General features: G+C 36.9%; 1 protein-coding gene across 4 annotated transcripts in view; it reads right to left on the bottom strand.

Moving 5' to 3' along the window:
- The window catches only part of ULK4 (unc-51 like kinase 4), a 211,559-nt gene that overhangs the window by 25,060 nt on the left and 159,564 nt on the right, over positions 1-26,935 (bottom strand). The window contains exon 36 of one of the 4 annotated variants that reach the window (XM_064704839.1): positions 14,816-15,541. The exons of the other annotated variants lie outside the window; for them this stretch is intronic. Within the exon in view, the coding sequence (XP_064560909.1) occupies positions 15,419-15,541 (123 nt within the window). The 3' untranslated portion in view covers positions 14,816-15,418. Of the gene's footprint in view, positions 1-14,815; positions 15,542-26,935 lie in introns of those variants that run through there. 4 annotated transcript variants of the gene reach the window in all.

Raw genomic sequence — 26,935 nt, 5'->3', positions numbered from 1 at the left:
ATACCCATGTCAGTGGCTTGTTCTATACTATGTAAATTACCATAATGATAGCAAGCAATTTTTTTAGTCATTGATTTATTCTCCTAAAACCAACTTTCCAATTTATCAAGATAAATGAAGGAGATGAACTACAACTATTGGGGGAAAATTTAATAACCTCTTTTAAGTAAATGTTGATTTTGAACCATAGCGCCATACCACACAGATAATGGCATTCTGTACCATGTTTAAATGAGCTCCAATTAACATAGAATGCAATTTATTTTCCAGTTCTAAAGCTGCAAAGGTAGATGCTAACTACTCCTCTTTTATATCTGCTTTCAATAATTTTGCCATGACTGAAGATAAATAATTAAGATAACTTTCCACCTTCTGTCACTGAAATACAGTTTTTGTGACTTACCAAAATTGATTGCTTCTAACATTGCTATCAAATTGCTTAGGGAAATTATTCATTCATTGGATGTTAAATTTTTATTTTTTGTCCTGTTAAGGACTCTTAACTGAGGACAACAGAACATAAAAGACAACATTCTGAAAGATACAATTTTCTTTAACTGTGGTTTCCAGGAAGACTTATAAAACACCAAACACCTTCATATATTACAACCTCCTGCTGCAAGTAGTAAAGGTGGTGCTTTCTAAAGCACCAGGTTCAGAGTAAGAAAACAGCTTACCTATTATCATACTTAAAATAACTGGGAAAGAAAAAAATTATTGTGCAATCAAACCAGTTAAATACTGCATTAGTAGAAGCAGAAACTGGGCAGATGCTTAGGGTCATGGTTTACTGGTGGACTTGGTGGTCTGGGGCTCATGGCTGGACTTGATTATCTCAATGGTTTTTTCCAACCTAAATGATGCTATGATTCACAGATATAACAGCCACTTATATTATTCATTTGAACTCTGAACAGTGGTCAAAAGGCTTACAAGAACTAAGAACTAGGCCAAAGCATGCAGGGCCAAGTATAGCTCTGGCAAGTTCTGTAGAACCTAGACAAGGCCCAAGGTACAGAGGGGAAAAAAATACTGAACCAGCCAGCTTAGAGAGGAAAAGCAAAATGTTGGGTTAACTATATCAAAATAGCACAGCAATTAGGCTAAGAACATGTTTGAATTGCCAGCTGAAGAGGTAAACTAAGGGAGATTAAACATTGTGCCTTACATGGTGGTGAAACTTCTTTTGTTTTTGTGCACAGGCATATCGTCACCACACAAGATACAATACCTGATTGCACCTGGGCACTTTTAATGGAAAAATATATTCCTGACAATCCTGATATCAGCTTTGACATCAGCAGAATAATTCTTAGTTTTCTCTAGTCAAAGGGGGGACAAAGTCGATATAATAAGATGTTTTAAAGTTTCACCAGCAATTTGTTTTAATAAATAGGCAAAAAAGTTTTGGAAGAACTTTTTGGATGATTTTGGGAAAATAGAAGGTTATTGTTTGGGTTATTTAATTTCAAAGACAATATTAACAGTGGAATTAATGTAGCCAGGCATCCTTGATACATTGAGAAGTGGGTGGCTAACAGATAGCAATCATTTTAGCATCAGGTCAACAGTGAATGTCCAATAGGTGTTCTTTGAGCCAAAGAAAATTCCCCAGTTACAGAGTTGAACAAAAGCAGATGTTTGTATAAGATCATCAACATTAGCTTTAAGAACTAAAATCCTTAAACTGCAAAAGGACTGAAAACCCAAACAACCCAGCACTTTTCAAAATAGCCAATAACATACTAATTCTTGCTCAGAGAAGGAAACATTGCAGAGATGGAAACTGAATGCTGTCTATAGGCACACTGAAAAATACAGTGCAGAAACATCTGAGATAAAAGTGCAGACTCCCAAAAAGCTGCGAGCACTAACCCCAACAGAATTGTGTCACTTTCTGTGCCTCTATGTCACTCACAGCTTATACCTCTCCTTCAATGAACTGAAAATGGCTCATTAATAAGACCTAATCTAACAAAACCACCTGCACACGATGCAGGTAACTACTAATTTAATTTAAAATTAATTGATCATTCTGAAATTTCAAGGTCCAAATATGAAGGCAGCAATGTTTCTTTCCTAAGATACATGAGAAAAAACTCAGAAAAATGGATATCACATAGAATACACAGAAAATCAGTTTCCATGAACCTTTTCCCCTTATACATAGGTTGCAGTTTAAGAGCTAAGACTCAGACCAGGACAACTTCACCAAGATTAATGGCAGCATCTGAGGGAGTAATGGCTTAGTAAACATGGACTGGCTGTTTCCACAGCCAAATCAACCACAACCCCTGTCTGCTACCTGGGAGGAAGACAAATAAAAAGGGAAGTTTCAAAGGGAGAAGTAGCCCTGCACTTTCGGTTACTTCTTTGAGAGGTTTTTGCTCACTTCCATTTACGCAGCAGGTTCATTCTTCATAATTCAGATACTAATTTACTTTTAAAATTTTCCCTTCAATGTATTTAATAAGCACAGTAACTCTAGAAAATGTGGATTAGTCAGCTAATACACCCACACCCTGGGTGTGTTATGGCCTTCAGCAACACTGCTGCCCCAGAACATCCCAGATGTATGCACACTGGCTGACTAAAACACACCTTGTTGTGTGTTATTGCTTACATAAGACAGGACTTAGCATATGTAACTGTATATTAATGACACACCTTGATACGTCGTTAAACTGGAAACTATGGCTGTGCTCCATCAGAGGCTTAGGTGTGTGCTATATTACGTGGAACAAAATTAATTAAGAAACCCTGCGTTCCTGCCGGCAGTAGCTGCAGTGATATGCTGGGAACAGGAGACCGCAGTCCTCACTGACCTACATGGAGCCGGAGCCGGGCCAGCCTCCTATGCATCCAACGCCTCCCAGGCAGAATCTCTACCCTGAAATGCGCTACAATGATATGACTCATTTAGAATAACAACAATAAAAGAAATCCCCACCCCCTGCCTCAGCCTGCGTGCTCTCCATGGCTGTCAAACAGCCCGAGCCAGAGCTGCAGCTGAGGAGCCTCTCTCTCCTCCGCCCCCCAGCCAGCCTCCCCAGTGCCAGCGCTGGCACTTGTGCAATCAGATGGTGAGAAATCAGGGATGCGATCTGGCCAACCCCTCCCATGCTTTTTTCCCTAGGTTAGTTTTACAGTTTAGCACTCACGCTCACACTGGCACCAGAGAGGCGGCAGAAACACATGGCTGGGACCTCCCTTTTTGACGCCAGCCCACACACAGGCTGGCTTAAAGCAATCGTGAAACTGTATCATTAACAATGTTGGCAAGAACTTTCCCACAGACACAGTTGTCCCTACAAAAAGTTGCCTTGCCCCAGTGACTATTTCCATTTGAACACGGAGTTAAGGCAGCTCTCCGCTGTGGAGCTGAGGAGGAGGCTCCCCCAAGGAGCTCTGCTGGCAAACCTCCTTCCAGCCTGCAGTGCGGCACTACTGCCTCCAACAAACGCGCGCCAAGCGATAGCAGCATGATCCAGCCGCTGCTATTTTAATATTGATTTTTATTCATTGCCCTATTTCAATATCTTACACTTTCTCTTTTCAGGACATTAACCAAGCTCGCTCTTTATGATTTTCCCCCCTCCCCGCTTTCATGCTGCTTACTCGCCAAGAAAGTTTTGCCTCCAGCTGCTACAGCTCCATCAACTCTCCTACCAACTCATTTGAAAGAAGAGTAAGGTGTTAATTAGGGTGTTAATGGCTACAGAAACACCTTTTTTTTTTTCCTTCCATTTCAAGGAAAAAACACAGGGAAGCTCAGCATTCCTTGCAGAAGTGTTAGACTGCATAAAAAATTTAACTAACAAAAATTCCTTTACTCGGCACACAGTAGATATTCTGTGGCTCCCAACACCTCCAAACCCCAGTTCTATTTATTCTCTTTCATCTTTGATTTGGGACCATCTAATTGTGTGTGTGTGGGGGGGGAATGCATATATTTTCTTAGTATCTTAGAATGATGGAAGTTTTTTTTTTTTACTCTTCAAAATTAATTCCATACCAGAGTGCATCTTCCCAATGAGAAAACGGTTGTGTTACTGTGTGAAGTTACATGGTTTCACAAGCCAGCTGAGCCAACCCTGCATTCCTCTGCTGCTGAAAGAGGTTTCCCTCCTCTCCTCTTCCCCGCTGAGTCTACCCAGTGCCAGTCCACAGCCATGCTGGCTCTGGCACTTGTCTGATACCTCCCAGTTCAGTTCACTGAACTGACATAGAGCTGTTCACACTTTTGCTGGGTTCATTTTCTGCCAGTTGAGTGAGCTGAGCCAGCTGAAAAAGGGGGCAGCACCAAATACGGGGAAAGCAGTAGGAAACGTGTACGTGGGGGATTCTCCTTTTTCACAGCAGCAAGCTGCAAAAACGGCTCAGGCACCCTGTGAAACCTCACCCTAAGGGCCCAGCTTTACTAAATTGCTTGATATAAATTACGACTTTGCTATTAAAAAAAAGACATGGGTTCTAGTGGTCACTCAATTTCACACTGAACTCAATAAGCTTGCTAAAGTGGCAAAAAACTACCTAGGGTGGCAGCTGTTCTTTGCCAGGTCAGCAAGTGGAACTGGCACATCTTCTGGTCCATGAGCACAGAAGCTGATGCAAGGCAAAGACAGAACTGCGTGGCAGGGGCAGGAAGGAAGAGAAGAGCCGAAGAGAAGAGCCAGAGAGTAGAGTCAGCCCACTCCCTTTCAGCTGCTGTGATACTTGAAATCTTGTGAAATCACACTCTAGTTTATGAAAACTCCCAGTATTAAAAAACCTCTTATTTTCCATTCCTGTTGACATATAACTGTGAAGCAACTGTTCCCTCAATGTCTTTATATAAACTTGTTGACTTGTGTAGAAGCTAAAACTGTTTCTTTTTAAATCAAAATTTTAATTTCATGTAATATTCAGTCTAACAGTCACTGCAAAAATAGATGCAGTGATTTGAGATACTGCTGTACACCAGACTGTACATTCTCCCAGCCTGATGATTTAATCATGACTGTTCTTCATTCACTGCAGTACAAAATCAGCACAGCAAGTTCAAATTAGCCTCAAAAGCAGGTTATATTAAGCAGAGGAGGAAATTCTGGTTGTAATCTGAAAATAATTTTTGGAGATATCAGATGGATAGGAAATCTTTACTTCCAACTCTGCAGATAGGTCCCCTCAAAGTCATGGCAGCACACCAATATTCTGCTAGGTATATAGCACCATTTGTCTTTTAAAGCCAGCATCTTTCCAAATGCTGATTTGTTTTTAACTTCCACTAGCTGTTGTTTCAAAACCTTTTTCTCTCTTGGGTGGGACTTCTGGGATTTGGTTGTTTGCTTGTTTTTCATGGAGCAGGTTATTTGGATCCTTATGCTTTATGTTACAGCTAGACTGAGATAAGAGTGCATTTGTCAGGTGGCTTATGTCACTCAGAGATTTGAGGCAGCTGCTACCTTTGCCAACAAAACCAGGTTTTTCTCTCAGCATATGCTACATCAGTACTTGGGGGCTTTGCACCACAACTCTGCCAACCCAGTTACAGTGGAACATTTGTAAGTCTGGCATGACAAGACCTCAGAGTAGTGATTTTTATACCCTGCTCTGACATGAATTATGCTTGTGGGACAGAGGGATATTTTCCAATACGTCTATTCAAACACACTCATATCTTCAGCTCTTGGTTACTCATAACTATTTTCTGATCTGTTCTGTTAAAAACCTATTAGAAAAGACATTACACAGAAACTTCAGATCGAATTTGCAGAAATATCTGCAGTGATAAATAAACAATGGAGCTAATGAAATCTGATCTGTTACAAATACAAACTTGTAACTTGTTTCTGGTTCCGGCAGATGACTTCTCCTAAGAAAAGCTGTTGAAATTCTGAATATTTACATGTGAACCCCATGTGAAATTTACATGTTTAATTTAAACTTCAGCTTTAATAAATCTGGATCATTACCTCATCATTACTTTTAACTACTAATAACAAGTAACTTTATGGATTGCTACATCTGACAAATTGTTAGATATTTCAGCTATTTTCCAAGCGAAATGAAACCTACATGTGTTTCTTCAGTCTCCATGTCCCTTCAGAGAAATAAATACATTTCCCTGTACAAGCCTTACTTTCATTAAATAACCTGATAGTTCATCCTTTCCTATCTTCTCAGGATACTAAATAAATCAGGACAGTCTCTTAGTCTACTCTTTCCTAAGGAATACAGTACTCATAGATTGAATTCTTTTAAGTAACTAAAATCCTTGAGTCTGAATAATTCTGTTTTTACAATGCTTCTCTGTAGTAAGAAAACTAGGATGCAGGCACTACCTCCCCTAATTCACATTCTGACACTTGTATGGGTGCAGGAAAGCCTGCAGTACTGTATTTGGACTAGGTTGTTCATAGACATGCAAGTATTTCTCTTCTGAAGTTACAGTTTTGTTGTCTTGCATAAAAAAAATTGTCCACCGAAGCACTAAGTTAAGAAAAGATACTGAAGGGAAAGGAATGAAAATAAATTATTTCTCCAAAGCAGGTAATTACATAGTAAGCATTATCTATGGAGAGAATGAACTTCCCAAGTACCAACAGGCCTTGTCAGAGTTACTTCCATGTGCCGGACTTCTTATAAACACTAACCTACAATTTCCTGACATCTTTAATTACATGTTTCTGAGAAGAGTACAGTTTGGCTACAGTGTGTCATACATACAAAATCCTTGCTGACTGAACAAAAGTATGTAGTAATGCTATTATGACAGGCTGGAAAAAATCCTTACAAAGTAAGTCCTCTAAAAAAAACCCCAAAGTTAACTTTCTGGTCTGAAGAAAGTACTTGGCACAATCTCAGATTCAAACCTAGTTCTCAATCTCCATTATTACCTTTACCAGAAAGACCTAAATAATCAGTTAAAAAAAAGGCAAGAGTAGGGGAAAAGCTTTTGGACGCCAGAGGCCTGCAAAAGACCAAACTGCAATCCTAGAGGATGGAAAATAACCAAACCAAATATTTTGACCAGAATTAAAAAATACCAGAATTAAGAATTAATACTTTGGCAGCTTTCAGAAAGAACTACAACTAAATGGAGTTAAAACCCAAATACTAGAGAAGGAAAATAGTTTTCAAGTTATTATGCAAACCAGACATTTTCTATGCAAATTCAGCCACTGAACTTGTATAATCTGAATTTTAAAACATAGGTCGATGTCTTGATTGTAAATGGTGTTTGTTTCTTCTTTCTGAATGTCATGTTAAATTACTGTGTGCATATGCAGGGTGTGTGGGTGGAAGGGACTGACACAAGGAAGAATTAATTCTCGTAAAAAAAACAGTTTGGTTTTTCTAAGAGCATGGTTGAGAAGAATATTTCACATTCAATAAAAATGGAACTAATTACTGTTTGTAAACACATCACTGTGCAAATGAAGAAACATTGCTTCTTAAGTCTGACAATATTTGATTCAGCCTGTGCATATCCCAGCTGGTCTCCCTGGCCTCAGTCCCAACCTTCTCACCTCTCCAAGTGGTTATATTCTCTCCATGGCAATAGCAAGGGGTCTCACAAGTCAGTATGGGCAATCTTCAGATTGGTCTTCTGAACACATTTCTGCTAATGTAATCCATTATTAGAGTGCAACTTAGATACATTGACCAAAATGTTTGGCTTCTGCAATTCCCATTTGCTTTATCAACCACAGTAGTGCAAGGGCTGTTAAAAGCCTTTTATATTTAAAACACTGTTGTAGACCTACTGCATATTTTCAATTTACAAATCAATAATAAAGAAAAATGAGAAGTAGATGGAAAGTCACAACACACTTCTAAACACAGCCAACTCTACTGGCAGCTCTATATTTGCAGCCAGAGCTTTCTCTCATTATCACAAAGTAGCAGGTGGTCTGTAGAGCTGAAAACAGGAACACTGAGCTTGTGGGCCTCATCAGGCAAGGCAGTGAGCAAGCTCAAAGTCTACTAACTTCAGCAGGATGTAGAAGTTCCCCACTGCTGGAATTTTTTTACTAATATAGCAGAACCTTTTCGCTTGTACAAGCTGGGGCAGCTCTGCTGTGTTACTAACTGTTTATACAGGTTCAGCATCAATCTAGTGAACATGAAAAGTACTTAAATAAATAAGGAAGCCTATTTCATGCAGCATCTGTGCCTTGGAAGATTATTAAGTGGTTAATTGTACAAAAAACCCAACAGAGTTGTGCTACCAAAAAAGAAAGATGAACAAGTTTCTCATATTTATGCAACAACCTATCAAAATATAAATTAATCTCTATTTTGCATCTCAATTGTCAGACTAAGATGAAGGTATCTCAGCATGAAATCTGTTTGTAAGAGATACAATATTATTGTTCTGTAGTGCACATAATTTGATGAATGCCTTCACTGGAAGATTTAAAAACTGGAAGTTTTTAAATCTTCATCCCACCAGAACATGCATTAAAATCTCTTCCCTGTAAAACTCATACTGTTTTGTGTAAAGATACCAAAATGGTACAAACATAAGAGAATACGGAGGACTGTGTTAATATTTGCTGATCTTTTCAGGTTTATTGAAATCACATGATTTCAATTTTGCTTGAGATAAAATGACACTTTGGATCAACATGTGTGCTTGATCTCAATGATTACTTGTAATCTCTCATTTAAAGTAAGAAAAATTTAGTTCTGCTAAGTTTCATCTTGCATGTCAATTCTTCCAGTAATTGAATGGAGAACACTTAGTGTCCAATAGCATCTGTAAAGATTAGTACTCCATATCCAAAAGTTTAACACCAGTTTTATACGCCTTTCCTCCTCTCCCCTTATTCCAAATTGGTCTAAATTTCTTTTTATTATAGCATTATTTTCTTCAGTCACATTATAGGACTAAGAATCAGGAATTTTCTTTCTGATTTTATCGATAGTCACTTTGGCTAATGCAAATAAAAATGAAAGAGTAAAATACTCTGACACTATCAAAACAATTGACAGAAGCCTCAGTGTGAAATATTAGTTTAAATAATTTTGTTGCTTGAAATTGGTGGTGTCTTTTGAAAAGCAAAAGCTCCAAAAGTAGGAATAAAGGAAAAAAAAAGCTTGGAAATGAGATAAACAGAAACCAAATTAGTTTTACTTTTCTAAATGGAAAATTAAGCAAGTTAAAGTAATCAAGAACAAAAATAACCTTTCAGATTACTATGTTTTCACTAGACAGGACTGACTGTTTCCAACAAAGAAGAATGGGTCCTTAGATGGGTTAGAAGGCAAAGATGGTTTGGGACTTACTCAGTCTGAAATCTTACAAATAAAAATCCAAAATCAAGACTCTAATTGTCATTCATAAGCAATACAGGGTGAATCAGCAGGCAACCACTATTTTCTGTCCTCTCCACACACTAATCAAGCTGCTCCATTCTGTGCCACTGACAACCCAACACTGTGGCATTGGGCACCTAAGCATCTAGACTGGAGTATTTCCTTAGGATTGTGGTCAGATTTGGAATTGTACAAGTAGTCTCTGTATTGAAAATAGGAAGCCTAAGGAAAAGCTGTGCAGCTGAAGGCGAGTTTTCTCATGTGTGCATGCTGAATGAGCAATGAGATACTGATACACACAATTCAATGCCTCTGTCCTCAAAGATGTGCTGTTCTCACAGCCTGTGTTTGCAGGCAGAGGCTAAAAATGGCTCACATATTCCTGTAACAGTTGCCTTGACCAAGTCTAGAAAAGTTCATTTTTCTCTCCTCAAGGGTAGCACGTAGTATTTGTAAGATGTAGTATTTGCCATGAAGTGCAGTTTCTGCTCAGAGTGCACACAGTAGTATTTTGGCCAACTTAACTCCTCTAGAATTTTACGCAGCGAATACCCACATTTAGCAGTCTGAATAAAAGGTTTGTAGCAACTGCAGCCCAGGTTGAATGGATCACTTCACCAAAAACATCATGTGGAAGCTGATGGCCCTGGAGGAGAGCTGAGCCCCATTCCTTGCACAACGAACCATGGATCGCCCTCTGTTGTTCAGATTAGTCAGCTCGTGTGCACGAGCTGGAAGAGGCTTAAGGCTACAATAAATACTTCAGTACCTTATATTAAAAGGCAAGAAGAAACCTTCTTTACTGATGTACAAAAGGGTGAAATAGCTAAATGAACAGACAGGTAGTTTCAAATGGTTACCTCAGTTAAAACCAGATATTTTACAGAGATGGTTCTCTGATATTTTTTCAGATGAATGGTTTTCATGGGCAAACCACTGTTTGGTTTCCGTGGGGGAAATTTTTTGTTTTTCATCCTATCAGAAACTCAATGTCTTCTCCAGTTACTACTTGCAGTAATATCCACACATACACAATAACACATTTTGGTTAGTATCTACTAGTTGAAGGCCAAAAATGGTCATACAGAAACAAGTAGCCTTCATTTGACTAATGATAGAAATAGGAGTTTGAAGTTTTTGAAGACAAATCCAATTATTAATACAGATCCATATTCTTGTTAGCACAGATTAGTTGGTAAAATGTGCTACGTCCTTGATATAAGAGCCACAATAATACTAATGGAACAAAATCGAGCTTTGAAAATTTCAAAGTCATTTGTATTGCAATCATTTCTATGAGGTGTCTCAGTATACCATTTAATTATATAAAAAAAATTTTGTTTAAAATTTGGCTGAATTTCATAAAGGACAAGTGTTTAAAATTATTATAAAAACAAAACAAAACTTTCATTTAGCATTAAAACTCTCTCTGTTATGCTAAAACTTTTTCCCTCTAATGATATTTCATTTGGCTTGATCCCCTTCTCTCCCCAGTCTTTTCTTTAATCAACCAATACTGGTTAAACATACATAAAAATCAGGGTCAGAAAGGCAGATTTGCAAAATTCAAATATGTACACTAAATATTTTTTTCCCAAAATGTTGTATTCAGCTTTAGAGGTACATCAAGGCTGAAAACTTCAGAGGAGAAGTACCCATATCAGGTATGTAAAGGGAATGTTTTTTGTCTTAAATATTTTTAAAGTACTATAACTACTATTCTGCCATTCAAATTAAAAAGAAAATTAATTGCTAAAAAACATAAACTATGACAAACACATTCATTTGTTTTCTTGAAACTTTTCTTACTTGCATGTAAACATTCTGCCTAACAGACCTCAGCTTCAGTAAAGAGAAACACTGTTTTATTAATGGCCACTACAAAAGATTAATTTGACTCGCATTACATCCTATCAATATTCACTGCTGTTTCCACAAGCGCCACAAGAAAATTAATATTGACTTAGAGTTTTGTTGCCAGTTCCCAAGTTTTAACCAAATCTATTTATCTGCATCTTCAATAAGCCAAAACATTTTACTTTGATATGATTGTTCATCCAGATTGAAAAAGCAAGAAATCAAAAGGATTAAAACTATGAGACTCCCTCCTCAGTGGCACTGCAAACATGCCCATAAGTGGAGAATAAATTTCTTGAGAGAAGAACATGAAACCTCTCACAACACCATCTCATGTTGTTCTCTTATCTGCATTTCTGGGCCATTTGAGTGGAAGCACACCAATAAATACCAGCTACATTGATGAGAAGTGGATTTTGAGGAGTTAAAAAAAAACTCCCTGTCACAGAATAAAAACATGAAAGAAAAAATATGAATTCAACTGAGAAGTAAAAGATAGTAGGTCACATTTTAATTAACACTATTTAAAATTCAGTCTTCCAAGAACTATGTCTAATTCTTCCAGGGTTCAATGACACCATCAAATTAATTTTCTTTTTTGAAAACTGCAGAATATGACTGCACTTTTTGAGTATCATACCTATCTCATTTCTGTATGCAGAAGGGATAGTACAAATCCCTGCCAAGAAATTCTGCTATTCAAGGTTCAGCTCAGATGCTCTTGTACAGGGATACTTCTACCTGTCTTTTATCTTGCACCTCCTCTTCCTTCCTTCTTTGCTTTAGATCACAGCCAGTTTTAAATCTATGATTAAACTTTCACAAGTGGTAATTTCTACAATGTTAAAATTATACATTTTATAAGTCTCAGTTTTCAAACCTGAGAACATTAAAATATTTGTGGATTTTTTACTCTGGGACTTCACAAGACTGTGTAATGATCATTATGGGCCACTACACATTTTAAAATTAATAATCAGATTTGAGCTAAAGCTGCAATGGTAAAAACACCACTAAAGTGTCACATAGAAAAGTCTGCCCATATATTCAGCTCAATGGTTTTGAGATTAGAATTAGGAAAGTACTGTAAGGAGATTGTTATGTGGTGTTATAATTCTAGAAAATTATTGACACCTCTAATTAACCAGAAGCACCATAATTTTTGCATTAGAATATCAAGATATTCTTCCATAAATTTTATGTAAACAATAATTTATGAGAACATAATTCATTTAAACCAATGTCAATGATTTTACATTTAGATAAAAAGAAATAGCAGAAATACCACATTAAAATCAGAAGTGAATCTAGACCACAGTTGTAAATGCTGCTTGGCATTTAAACTGAATTTAAAAGTTCATACAGGGCAGCGAGACTTCATGGGACTTGGGAAAATTTTCTCCAAAGGAAATCACAGCAGAAGTAACAGCAAGGAAAGATAAATCACTTTCCTCAGAAACTTCCCCCGCAAAATACCAGTAATTGAAGCAGTGCATCCTGAAGCAGCAGGAAGCATTCAATTACAGAACACGCTGGGCTGCCCACAATCATAACTCTAGCAGTATCTGAACACTTCCCAAACAAGTACGAGTTTGCTACGTGTCCACCTGAAGCAAAAGTAACAAATGAGGTGGTAGGGATGCAAAGAGACTAACAAGCTGAAGAGAGGAAATTTTGCTTCCCAAAAGAAAAGTCAGAAGAAAATACTTAAGCACAGTTCTTTCTGTTCACATTAATGAACTTGAAGTATATGCTTAAAGTCTTAATTTTGTTAGTGACCAAAGTGCTCGTTTATTTTTTCACCCTGCTTCTGCTCCAGAAGATTCTGGTCAAAACCATGGACTATGACTTTGTGTCTACACACAGTTCTAAGTATGAGAAATAAAACCCTCTAAACAGAAATAACATTGTCAGCTCTAAGAGACATAGAGCAAGCATGAAAACTGAGCAAGTTGATACCTATCTTCTCAGAAAGTTCACACAGTAGCTAGACTTGCACACAGTGACAGAAAACAAAACTGTGAAATTATTAGGACCAATATTTTGTCTGACAGGAGAACAGTGTGAACCATTCAGCACAAGTTAACAATGCTGGTATATCAGCCCCTAGGTACACTGAAGACATGATTACCCTATTTTGCTCCCACAAGCACAAAACTTTTCAGCGCAGAAAGGTTCCTAGAACTTGCTTTTAAAACTTCTTACTGGGACTTGCTAACAGCTCCTCTATGCTTGATCACATCTCCTCCAGGCCAGAAAGAAGTATCTTGCTTTGCTTTCCTTCAGGACATTATGTGTCAGCAGGGTACTAATGGCAGACAAAATTTTTGCTTTCCATTTTGTAGACTCTGAAATACCACCCATCATCCAGTTACAGGAGCTGGAAAAGTTTCTTTTGCTGTGACCTCCCGTCATGGCTTATCTATGCCAAGGAATATAATGCTGACACTCCCAATAATGGGATTACAAGTCCCAAAAATCCTAAAATACATAAACTAAAACCAACTGTTATACAGCAGAAATCACTTTGTATAATGACAGAATTAGGAAAAAAAATGTGTCTGCTTTCCTTCTGACAGGTTTCAAGCTGTTTATTTGCAGATGCACTGAAGTTGTGCAAATAAACCAGCAAAATAATCTACATAAATCACCCTAGGTGCTATGTATAAACAACACTTACTGCAAGGAATAAATTTAAAAAAAAACAAACCCAAACAAAGCCAAAACAATAAAGAGATGAAACAAGAATGTACTTTTTTCCTGTTGGTATATAATCTTACTTCCAGATCTAATTCTTTAACAAAGATTATATCAGATATATTTTTGCTTTGTATATTGTGTAATCAAACTGGTTCAGACATCTCCAATAATGAACATGTTGCTATTACTATAAAGTCATATAAAAGTAGGTGAGCAGCTGTAGCCTAATAAACACACAGCTGAACAAAGGGAACTGCTGACAAGCTGCAATCTTGTTTTAATGTAAATTATCGTGTGTTCGCATCATATTTTAATTGTACACAACAATAAATAAGTTTCTGTCACTAGCAGTTTCTCTTAAATGGGCTAATGCTAATTATCCCTCCATTTCCAACCACATAGTTTTAGTGAAAAGATTAATCTCAGGAAAATAACACAAAATAATGAGCTTTGCAAGCCATTTGAGTGGCAGAAGATATTATACTTTTCTTGATTTGATTTTCCTATTTTTATATGAAAGCATGACAACTCTCTCACAAATTACCTCAATATTTCAAACATTACATCTAGCCTAGCAATATATTATTTATGGAAGAAATATATATGTTTCCCTGGATTTTTCTTCAGGTTTGTTGTAGTGGTAACTGAAAGCCAAAATTTGCAACTTTGGCACCACTACTGAATTTAAGGGATTGTCTTTCTTACATCTGGAAATATATAATTAAGTATGGACAAGTTTTCCTTCTCTCCTCACCTTTTTTTCTGCACTTAGTAGTGGTAGAAAAAAATGTACTTTTTTTCTGCACTGGTATTAGTGTAGGAAAAAATGTTTGTTTGGTCTGAAACAACTTGTCTGACAAATTATTTAGCTCTGACTAATGGTAAGATACAGCATCAAAAAGGCATGGTTGTCCAGGGAACAATTAAAAATAAAGAGCACTTTGAGCCAACCAAGTGATGCAAACTCCCTTGTTTTTAATCAGGTTGCTCCTCCTAGTTACATGTCTTAAGTTTCCAGACAAAACCAAGAGTACAGCTTGAGACACAAAGGTGATGCTTGCATTCTGCAGTGGTCCCTAGAGCAGACACACACATTTTCTGTACTGAAGTATGGTCTCAGGTCTGGCTGGAGCGCAGGCTCTCCTGCATGGAGGAACTTGGATGCTGGAGCACACTGCAGGGTGAGTGCACCTGCACTGGCAGCCTTGCAGAGCAGTTGGGCTCAGGGAAGACTGGGGGCTGCAGAGGCTTCTGCACCTACAGCTGCTTTATTAGTGCAGGACCGACAGCTGTCCGGCTGTTTAATGTACATTGGTTGGGTTTCTGTTTGAAACAGAATCATCCCTTTTGCTTTCCTTAAAACAAACTGGTGGGCTATAGCATATGTGTCCTACATGACATTAGCACAATACCCCTAAACATTGTATTATTGAGTCTTTTGGATCAGGGTTCAAGCAACTTGCTATTCTAACTATTAATATGATTGTGGCCAGAAACATCCCCAGACCACCTCATCCAGTGATGACCCTATAATTCCTGGTGGTTTTGATGCCTCTTCTCATTCCTTACAGTGTTTCTGAACACACACTGCTTCACTGAAGTGCATTCCCCACTTTGGACATTGTAACATAAAAGTCCAGCTCCGATCCATTTTCTTTGCAGCGGAGTGGGAGATACATCCCTGTTCATCAGGGGGAGAAAAGAAAGCTACATGAGAAGTACCACAACCTCCAACCTCTTTTCCTCCTTTCTTCTGGAATAGAAAGGCTGAAAGCTGAACCCCAGTAGGGTGGGTGGGGAGCTGGATCAAAGCAGCACTATAGAGGGGACAGGCTGTACAGAGCAGGACATGAGATTCTTATCACACTCCAACCATTATATTCAGTAGTCTCAAAATCTAATGTGCTCCATATTGTTTGGGAATTACATTCAGAACTGCAGTGCTGCCAAGATATTATGAGAGTGTTCATCACGCCTTTATATTTCTCACCTCTACCCATTTCAAGAGATCATTATTTTTCCTTTCTCACTTAAAGGTGTTAAGCAGTAGTCAGTCCTGCTCCTTTTACATTCCAGTCCACATCCTGCCACTGCTCTCTGCACCTGGCTTTACTCCCAGATGTTCCAGGGTCACTAAATCATTGTCAGAGTGATTACATTTGTATTCCACTGTCTCATCCAAGTTCAAGTAGAAGTACCATAATTTTTTAAATTCTTGAAGTACTCTACAAGGTATTAGGCAAAAGCTGAATAAAACAATCTTGGCAGACTGATGTTCAGCTGCTTTCATTTTCTAGTAGGGATAGACAAATCTGGTTCACCTAATTTCAAAACTATTTGAACTTAATGAGTCAAAAGCTTGATTACATTGTTACTGGGTTCATCTCCCATTTAAAACAATTTGTTAAAAGAGAAGTGAGGAAAGAAGACATACAAGCTTCACAACCCAAAAGCTGACTCATTCTAGTTTTGTTTTTAGGAACACTATCAGGCTTCCCACATAACTTAGTCTCACATCACAGCATCCTACTTCATTGTATTTCATCTTCTTGAAATGTGCAACTGAGGGAACTTTAATATAATTAAAATTGTTAAACAAAATGCTTCATATCCCATGGTATTTCTGGTTCCTCATAAGTTCCTTGGTCTCTTCTTTCAATCCTTTTGTAAGAGAAATAAAGGACTAGGACTTCTAATACCTAATGATTGGGGCAGCCAAATCAGAGAAACTTTTGTAGGTCTGACATTCATAAGTAAGTAATTAGTACGTCCAGGAAATTAAATTTCCTTAGGAATCTCTATCACTAAATTTGGAAAATTAAGCTATTTTAAATCCTTGCAATTTAAAAAACTTTTAGCCATTATGTATATAGAAATACAAAAAACAGGATAAATTACAATTTAATGAGAAAATTTAAAAGGATTACAGAAGAGTACATAAGCCTAATAGGTGCACACACACAAGCCCATAACAGTATGCTAATGCAATTATGTGCTCTTGAGATCATAAATAGCTATGCAAAACTGAAATATGAAGCAGCAAGAGGGAAAATGAGATTTTGTTGAAATCTGCAGTGGTCAAAATGTAAAACGAGAGACAGCATTTTAACACTAAAATTGGTCCTCCAATCTCCAAAATCCATTGCTTTCAGCTTTGTTAAAAAAAAAAAAAGACAAAACCAGTAAGTTTCAAGAAAAAAACCCCAGGAGCATCTGGAGTTGAGGAATGGAGTGAAGAATCAAAACCATATAACTAGAGGTGGCAATGTAGAATAAGCCATGTCAAGAAAAAGATTCTATCAAATATAATGGTGATACAGAGATTAGAAGATTCTATAAAATCAATCATGATTAAATAACATCACTTCCAAAATGTAATATATATTTCATCTTGGAACTACAATTACATGAATAAATTCTATGAGCATCTCTCTGATGCCATCAGAGCTCCTCAGTGGAACAACAGTCTACTCCAGCAATTCTGAGGGCAGATTATTTAGGTCTTTCAATGACACCTGCAATTTCTTTATCAGCAATAAGAATTTTCCTCACCAAAGGAAAAGAAATATTGCTATATTAGCAGAGTCAAGGTCTCACATAACTGACTGATATATGTTGCACAAACTACTCCTAGCTGTCTTAGAGTTATGGACTTTGAAAAGAAATAGTGTGTGCCATTTTGTGAATACACCCCCATTTATATTGCAAATACTAAACTGTACTAATGGCTTAAAATTACAAGAGCCCTGGTCTTTATGAACCACAATTCCTTCTATGCTTTATGCACACCTGCTGTTTTATCACATATGCTAAAAATTACCTTTGAAAGTATTTAAATACTGGTAGTACCTTGCAGAAAAGTAGCAATATGAGGATGTGTTAACATAGTCATTTCCATGGGAATTATTTGATTGTAAAAGATTAATGTTACACTGATTTTAATTCTAACCTGCTTTGTGCAGACTGTTGCTCTAATGAAAATAAGCAACACACAGCTACTCAATAAGGGTTCTTACTTAAAATTTTACAGCTGACTGTAAAAATGCTCCTTTACTAGTAAGCTCTGCAGAGCTTTTCTGCTCCAGCAGTCAGGACAAGCAGCACTGTGCCCAAGCTCCCTTTGGAAATTCTGCCTTTCTATCTCCCCAAGCCCATTGCAGGGAAACCTCTGCCCAGAGCACACACACTGAGAGCCTTGTGCTGGCATTCCCTGGAAACACTGGCCTCTTGCATGAAAAGCCACAAAGGAAGCACTCGGTCAGAATGAGCAAAGGAATTCTACCTTGACTCTTTCATCTATTTTTAAGTGATGAAATGGGACAACAGTAAATTGCAGTTACAAATAATGAGGTTTTTTGTTTAAATTATTAGTCTGGTAGATTCCACTGTTTAGCATACCCCCCCCATATCACATATATATGCATCACATCCAGTATACATGGCAGATTTTTATATGTGCATTTTGTTCAGCACAGGCAGGGCAGGTTTTGCTTTAAATTATCTTTTTCTGATGTGATTCTAATATGCAAAACTCTATACATTATAATTTCCAAGGATTTACAGCACAAAAATCAGAGTTTTATCCATGAGGTAAAATATGCACTATGGAACATACCATTTTCACTTTTCAATGTATACGGGGGTTATGCTCTACAGCAGTTCTCTGGCAATTAAGTACACCAATATAATTCCTTTAAAAATTATTTTAAATCATTGGAGCTATTGGATGATAGGAAATTACATGCACCTCTTGACTCATTACTAATGAACACTCCATATTTCTGGAAGAAGTACTCTTTAACTGATATTAAAGAATTTAGGTAATCATAAGCTTTCAACAAGACTGGGAATTGTGTCTCAACTTCAACACTCTCAAAATGCCCCCTGAGTGGTCTAAAAAAGCAAGTTGTATAAGCAGAGTAGTGCTGGAATGCAAATAGTGAGATATTCTTATGCTGCATCATATGAACTCATCAACTGGGCACTGCATCCCAGAGAAAGCATCTGCTGTGTGAAGTTTAGGATAGTAATTTGCAGCCCATAGAACACTGCATCACCACAAATTTCATTTGTTATAAATTTATAATGATGTTCATATAAAAACATTACACTTTAATAGTTTAAAGAATGACAACATTGGGCACCTTATAAATGTTTAACTAGTAGAGTCTTCATAATTTAAAATGTTGATGTTACATCACTGAAGATTCTGGATTGAAACACTTTGAACTTGGAGAGGAGGGTCAGTTACTGTAGAAATCTACTGAAAGCCTCATCTCAATGCACACAAATGCTATTTTTAAACACAACCTTGTTTCACTTACATGGACCATCTGAAATTGGGCAGCCCCGTGTTCATAAAGCACAGATGTGATTATCATTGCAGGGATTAGCCTGTGAGCATGGGCTCACTGTTGGGGAACCTTAGAAGTAGGTACATGTTGTTAACAAATGCCTTAACCAACCATTAGATGCATGAGATATCCAGGAAAAAAAATGAAGTATTTTGCTTTCTTCCACGGTACTTGTTTGAGTGATGCTTCTAAAGTAATTTTCATCTCTGATCTTTGCAACAATCTCAAACTTCTTAAACAGTGCCTTCATCTTGCTCTACATGGTCATATTTCTTGGTCTCATTGCCACGAGCAACATACCTTTGTTCTGCTTCTATATTTTTGCTCACAATTTCCATCAGACAGATAACCTACATCTGAAGTTCCCTGTCAGGCTTTTTGTCTCCTTTGCCTAATTTACACGCCTCAGAGTCCCCTATCTTCACAGCCTGATGGCCAAGGACTGTCTCCCTCTCCAATAAAAACACTCCAACTATATTCCCTGTTTATCTGCATTCACACACTGCTTTTAAAAATCACGCTCTGTATGACATGCAAGTTTGCTCATGGCACGATTTTGGAAAGCACTACCTTTTCAGCAATGTTCCACTCTCATAAGATGAAGAGACCAAGGATACAGACAAGTGAAACACAGGTAATGTTTGTTGGATGCCTTGTAAAAGTGCATAAATTGAAATATATTTTAAAAATCAGCAGATTTTTTTCATTAGTTTATTATTTTAATAGGTTTTTTTTCAATAGAAAGCAAGGAAAATAAGGGAGCAATGAGGATTAACAACAAGGTTATGTCAAGACCTTTTACTCTGATTGTCCACTACCAGGTAATTTAGAAGCCAAAGGAAGGAGCACTCCTTTACAGTAGGGAATCTAATTCCTATATTAGATTTCATTCTGATACACTGCAGTTGAAAATTTCCTGACACATGTAACAGACTATTTCACCTTCAGTAAACCTGTCAGCAAGAAGATGGAGCAAGAGAATGGATGTAATGAAAAAGGGAGGTCTTGCTGAAGTGTTTACAATATAAGTTTGCAAAAAGTAACAGTAAGCCATTTTACATGTAACTGTTTCTCATCTTCAACACTGGCAACCAAAATCTTACAAAGCTCTTGTAATTGCTGGTAATAACTTCACATGAAGACTAAGGATTTTAAAATATTCCTGTGACCATAAGAACTTAAATTTTTAATAAAATGAAGAATCTTTTATGTTAGTAATGAACTAGTCAAACATTCATACTTGCTTGCACAGAACTGATCATTGCTCAATGATCTGTTTTACCCAGAATGGTGATTCTGAGTCAAAATATTTCCTATTAGGAAGAGTCACTTTCAGGCCATTTCTTGATCCTATTTTGAATACTGGAAACAAGCCGGATTGTTCTCTGGAGCAAGAAATTATTTTTTACTATGCTTGGATTGAGATAATCACAATGAGGTCCCAGTCTACAGACTAATGAAATTCAGTTATAATAATAATGAAAGCAGCACCTACAGCTCATATGCTCCCATTAATTCTACAGAACATGGAAATTTGTGCAACTTGGTATTAAAATTCAAGCTGAGAGAAGATTTTTAATAATTCAGTCCTATTTGATTGGTGTTAATAGATTCTCTTCAGCAAAATGTTATGTGAAGACCACGATTTTAGCACAGGTTCTATGAAGCCCAGTATTTTTGATACAACAGGCTTTGGGGCTCCAATAGTCAGCAGGAGAAAAAAATCTCACCTTAGATCCAATTAAAATAAAATTTTGATTTTCATAGTTCCTAAAAGTTTCTTGACACTTTGAGTTAAGAGTATCCCAAGACACATACAAAAAAGAAGATACACTGTGTTTGTAGTTGGAGATACATAAGGATATCAACCATAAAATGAATTAGTAGCCCTACCATTCCCCATCACAGCCTTCTCAGCCTCTCAGCCACAAAAGTGATATTATTCTACATCTCATTGGATACAACAATTGTAGTCAGAGATGTACTAAATTCACACAGCAGAACAGGATTCTGACGTAGGCAGAAATAAGTAATCCCATAGCCCTGGACAATCTTATAAAGATTTAAATATTTTCTTTTTTTATGAGGAGGAAATAAAAGAAAAAAAAGTAAGCAGAGCATTCCTGTACCATCTAGTGCTTGGGGTCAAAAAAGAGCAAAGCTTTCTCCAATCTGGTAAGAGCTACAGAGCTTCTGGACAGGATCCAAAGTGACAAGATGGAGTAAAATAAGAATTCCAGGGACTGCATCATTCACTGAGATGTATTCATGGATACTCACTCTGTTTCATTTCATAAGACAGAAAGATAAACACTGGAATAAAACCCATCAGCACTTAACTTTAGAATGTCGTGCTTAAGAATTCTGGCCAACTGAAAGAAGGTTATTGTAAAAATCAAAAAGGTAAATTAAAAGGAAGGCCATCAGAAAATGAAAAGGCCTATTAAAATTATATCAGTGCTCTAACCAAATGTGTAAATCTAAATATCAAACAATTCTTCCCTCTCCTCCAGTAGAAAGCATAGAAAGCAAATATCAAAAAAAGAGTAAGTCAAGGACAGTGCTAACATACTGTCCTACTACTCAGCATCCTGAAAACACGCCATAAATTTCTCAAAGTACAAGTGAGCCTGAATTTAGCCCTTCACAAATTCCATAAGCCAGGCACACAGATGAAACACGCACATGCCCCTAAGGTGAAACAGTAGCTAATAATTTCAGATTACAAATGAAAATTCTTATCAGACCTATAGTGGAAAACTGTGTCTGGGACTTCAATACTCAGAATCTAGTTAGGCCAGGTAAAATTAACCATGTACAGTACAATAAACAATGCCACAGGATCTCAAATGTAAATCAACTTCAGGAACCCTCTCACATCTGGACATCCTAAGTATTACTACACACACAAATAACATTTCCATGCAGAACTTTAAAAGCGTTCTTTGAAAAGATGTGTTATCTTTGATAGCAAGTATATAATTATAGATGAAATAATACACAACCTAGGACCTGGTATTGCTTGCAAAATGCATGACAACAAACTGGATTATTAAGTTTGATTATACAAAAATTACACTGATTAATTGTTTTCTTCCCAACTACTGAAAATGCTTTACTAAGCTTAAAAAAATTTTCTTTCCTCAGGTTTTAATGGTGGAAGTGCAATTTTTCATTTCCATGAGCATTTTGTAGAGCCTATATGACATTACAAACTGAACAAAAAGTTCAAAGATTCAGTATGACTTACGCAACAAAAAAATCCAAATTACTCAGATAAATTAATCAATATTGTCTCAATTGTCATTCTGGTAAACAATGAAGTGCTGCACAGGGGCTGTGCCACAAGAGAACTATGTTCATCAAACAATGAACTTATTTAAATTAAACTAGTTATATTCTTTCTATTTAAATAATTGCTTATTTTTTGTTTAAATTGTATTAGAGTAGTTGTGATTAGCTGCATGCATCTTCTGAGTAATCTAAACCAAATTTTTTAAAATCTTTGCTGTAAAATTGAATGTACTGCTTCCTAAACAATGGCAATGGCCTGGCTCAGCAATCTAACTCACAAATACCTCAGCAGACTATTCATATTCATCAGGAACACTGCAACATTTTTGATTTAAAAAGTGTTATTAGACTGTATTTTGGTCAACCCATAGGCAAACTCAAAAAGTCGTACCGAGAAGCTTACTCTGCGACCAGATGAAAACCCAGTGGAGGAGGAGGGGAGAACAGTCTCACTTGCCCCTGGAGAAAGGGTAATTTCCCCACTCTGCTTGTGGCCCCTGTCAGGGTATGGCAAGGCCTGAAAACACCATGGCAGAAGTCTGCCAAGTCTTCTTGGGAGAAGTAGGAGCTGCTGGAGACCCTCTTCAATTTCATTAAAACTATTAAAAAATACCCTGAGTGTGCAAAGAGAAGGAGCCACACAGTGGGGAGGGTGAAAGCGCATTTTCCATCCCACGTATTTATTTCCATGGGCTTTGAGCAACACATCCTGTTATCATCTGCATATTCTATCCTAATGCTGATTAGCTTCTTCCTATTTGGGAGAATCTAAGTTGTTTGTATCTAATGAAATGCTCCTTTTTAACATACATACAAAGGTAATGTCTTAAGGATGTTACATTTGTAGACTGAAGCCAACAAAAGAAGGGATGCAGGCTTGGTAACAGCTTGAAAATAAGAGATTAACACTAATGAAGGACAGGAATTGTTCCTGTAAGAGTCACCCAAATTTTAAAAACACGTATAATTTTAGAAAAACTTGTTTGCTTATAGTGAGTATACCTATACACATCAGCAACCTACAAGTGAGTATTATGTTCACAGTCTAACAGCCATAGCTGTCATAAAATTAATCCTTAGAGCAATGGAATATTATGGATTATCTTAGCAACTAATGAAATTAATTATGGGCCACTTAAAAGATTCAGATCAGGAGTAAAATGCATAAAAAGTTTTCTCCAGCTAATGTGACATTATTTGAGTGCTGTGCTCCCTCAGCAGGGTATTTGCTAACAGGTTTCCACAGCCTTTTAGGACCATGGGAAAACAGACACCTCTGGAAATTGCTGCACAAGCACCTCCTCCTGGCACGGAGTCCTTGGAGCCAAAGCTGCAAAAGGGATGCTATCTGAGAAACTCTTAGGATTTTGTTTTACCTTCTTTGAGGGAAGGTCCCTATAGATATACTAGTGGGAATTTACTGAGAAGCAAACCTCCAGCAAGAAGTTCAATTTACTGAGGGATTGCAGAACTGCTACTCTAAATCAAACATTTGTATACTTGGACTGTGTATCTCTCCAAGCTCTAAATGTCCTAATAATGCATGATCAGGGATTAATGTAACAAGGATCTAATCTGGGACCTATTGCAGTAAAAATACACACATACATTTTTATATACAAACACTGAGCTGTCTATTCAAGAGAAGCAAATACAGCAGATCTTTGTAGAAAACTGAGGATGATATAATTGCTAATCTACATGACAGAAACACTTAAGGACTGCATGATTTGAATGACATCTCAGACACAGTGATCAGTGGTTCCCTAGGCTTTGGTACATTTGAAACAGGGTAGTAAATTTGTCTGCAGGTAGATAGTGATGCTCTTGCTGTGACTCAAATTGGCAGGGAAATGAAATTAGAGTTCAATAGTCCTATAATGAAGCTAATGAATATTATGGAATTTTGCCATAGTTCATGTATTATCATTCTGGCCTTAATGTCTTCATAACATCAGCCTAAAATGATTTGAGAAATCCTTATACATATCCCCATGGGGTATAGGACATGCAGATGACATCCTAAATGTCTTAGCTGCTCATCAAAAAAAAGAAAAAGGAAAAACTTTTTGACACATATAAAACACAAATTAGTGAAAATGAGATTCTAGAAAGACAATCAGGAGAAAAAAGTGTGATTTAAAAGGTAGAATTCAATATCCTTTCTGACAAGTATATAAGGGAAAAGTCACAGAACAAAAGTTCCCTCTTCACTCACTGTGAGTGCAGAAAGCCTAATATTTACTCATTTTTCTCAGAGGAATTTTTCCTTATTACTACATGGAAGTAAAAAAAGAGTGTTCTCTTGTTCTGAAAGTTGAAATAATTTATTTGTGAGTACTGAGCTGTAATCCCACAGCGATTATGTGTCCAGTAGAAAGATATTGGCTAGTTCTATAAAAAATGCCTTTACATTACATACTAGATGATAAATTGGGATGGCAGGGAAATCTTTTCCCTCTGAGGAAAAAAAAGAAATTAAAAACTTCTCAGTAAAGCAGGCAAACCTCAACTACTTGCTTCCCAAATGAAAATTTCTTCTGCTTCATAAAAAAAAAAAAATCTAGGTAATTTACTGGACTCATAATAAGATGCACTATATCTTCACAGATGGAATTATGAGATAGTGATTTCCATGACAAGTGGCAGGAAAGGTTTCCAGAAATAAAAAAGAGAGAGATCACTCTTCTGATGTCATCAATCAGTTAGAAAAATGCTTCTAAAAAAGATGAAGCATATCTGAATAGCAGCATTGTCTAACCCAAGATGAAGCAATCAGAACAAGAGAGTTAGTGCAAAGGATGAAGGGAAAAAAACCTCCAAACTCTGTTCCTTGATTCAATAATTTTACACAGTTACTCTTCATTTTATCAGTGGTAGTGAGAGAACATTCTTGTGAAAAAACGGGTTAACCTGTGCTTGACAGAGCCCAAAGCTTTGAAATATTAGAAGTAATTATAAAGAAAACAGAAATAAGACAGTCAATGCTGTCTCTTTAGAGCTTTTAGAAGATCTTTACTTACACAGTTACAGAAGTTAGCTCAAAGCGTATTTTCACTCCTAATGACTCCTTTTTACAGCAAAATAAAGCTTCTAAAAGGGTGTGTTCATAGTGATTTCAGTATCAAGTCTGTACAAAGTCTGGCCTTTATTCAACAAAATTGTAGGAAAACAATTAGTGAGGAAAGTGCTGCAAGAAGTTTGTATTGCCCTTCAGTCAATTTGCTGGTCAAATTTGACAATGATCATCTAAAGACCTGAACAAAACAATATAACAAACTCAAATCTCCAACTTTTTGCAAAAAACCTTCCACCCACTGGAGATAAAACACAGTGGTTTAATCATTAAGTTATACCAACATATAGATATGAGATTCCATTTCATCAAGGTAAGGTCATCTTGTACATCAACAAATCCTCTGATACACCTTAAACTGAAGACTGAAATTGTTCTATCTGCCTCCACTGGTTCACTGCAGTCATGTAAAACACTTGGATCAAGGTTATGTAGTCCCACTGCTATGCCCTTCCATATTTCCAGCAATACATGCCATAAAGGCATCTGTAGCATAACATGGAGCTCTTTTTGTACATTCCTGTCTTACATAAGCAATGCCTGTGCCTGTACCAGCAAAGTCAATGTAACCACAAACTGAAGAGCTGCTCTGTATCAGCACTGATTTGCAACAATGAAAATTGGTGCATATACTGATCTCTCTATTAAAATATTGCTCAGATATATAAAAAGAAAAACACTGCTCTAGGCTTCGAAATTCAGTTGATGTGGGCTGAATCCTTCTTAAATGGATATGATTATATTTCAATGTCTTTTGTGATTATGACAATTTTGACAAGATAATAATCTCCTCTGAACAGGACTTTTTAAGGTTTAGAGAAATAACGTATGATTTATTAAATAATCTGTCAAATTATCTATGAACCCTGCTTTCAAAAGAAATAGCATGATCTCATCACAATAATTACTGAAAATCTGTGCCTGATGTTATAAATAACAAGTACCAGGTATACAAAGGAGAGAACTGGAACCTAAAGTACAGGAACTTGCAAGGTTCAAAAGGTGACTGCAGAGCTTTGTTCTCTCAAAATAGTCAATAGAAGTTTCCGTGTGAAGTATCCTGAACACTAGGTTAACTTTTGAACCCCAGATTTCAAAATGAAGAGAAATAAACAAGTCTGTAGCTATTTTAAAATGAAATAATCTAGATATGTATACTGCAGCCTCACATCTCTTCCCTTCTCTCTCACTTCATTGGCTTTTTACTCATATTGCTTTTGGAGAAAAGTAAAAGCCAGTTCTACACATCACAATAATTATTCAGAAAGAGTAGCAGAGGTACAAGCTAAAATCAATAGAAAGTATCTTGAGAATTTTTCATATCAACTTTAATTTTATACATTCATGCTTC

This window comes from Zonotrichia leucophrys, chromosome 2, assembly GCF_028769735.1.
Source record: "Zonotrichia leucophrys gambelii isolate GWCS_2022_RI chromosome 2, RI_Zleu_2.0, whole genome shotgun sequence".
Taxonomy (NCBI): domain Eukaryota; kingdom Metazoa; phylum Chordata; class Aves; order Passeriformes; family Passerellidae; genus Zonotrichia; species Zonotrichia leucophrys.
This window is presented reverse-complemented; position numbering and strand designations above follow the sequence as displayed.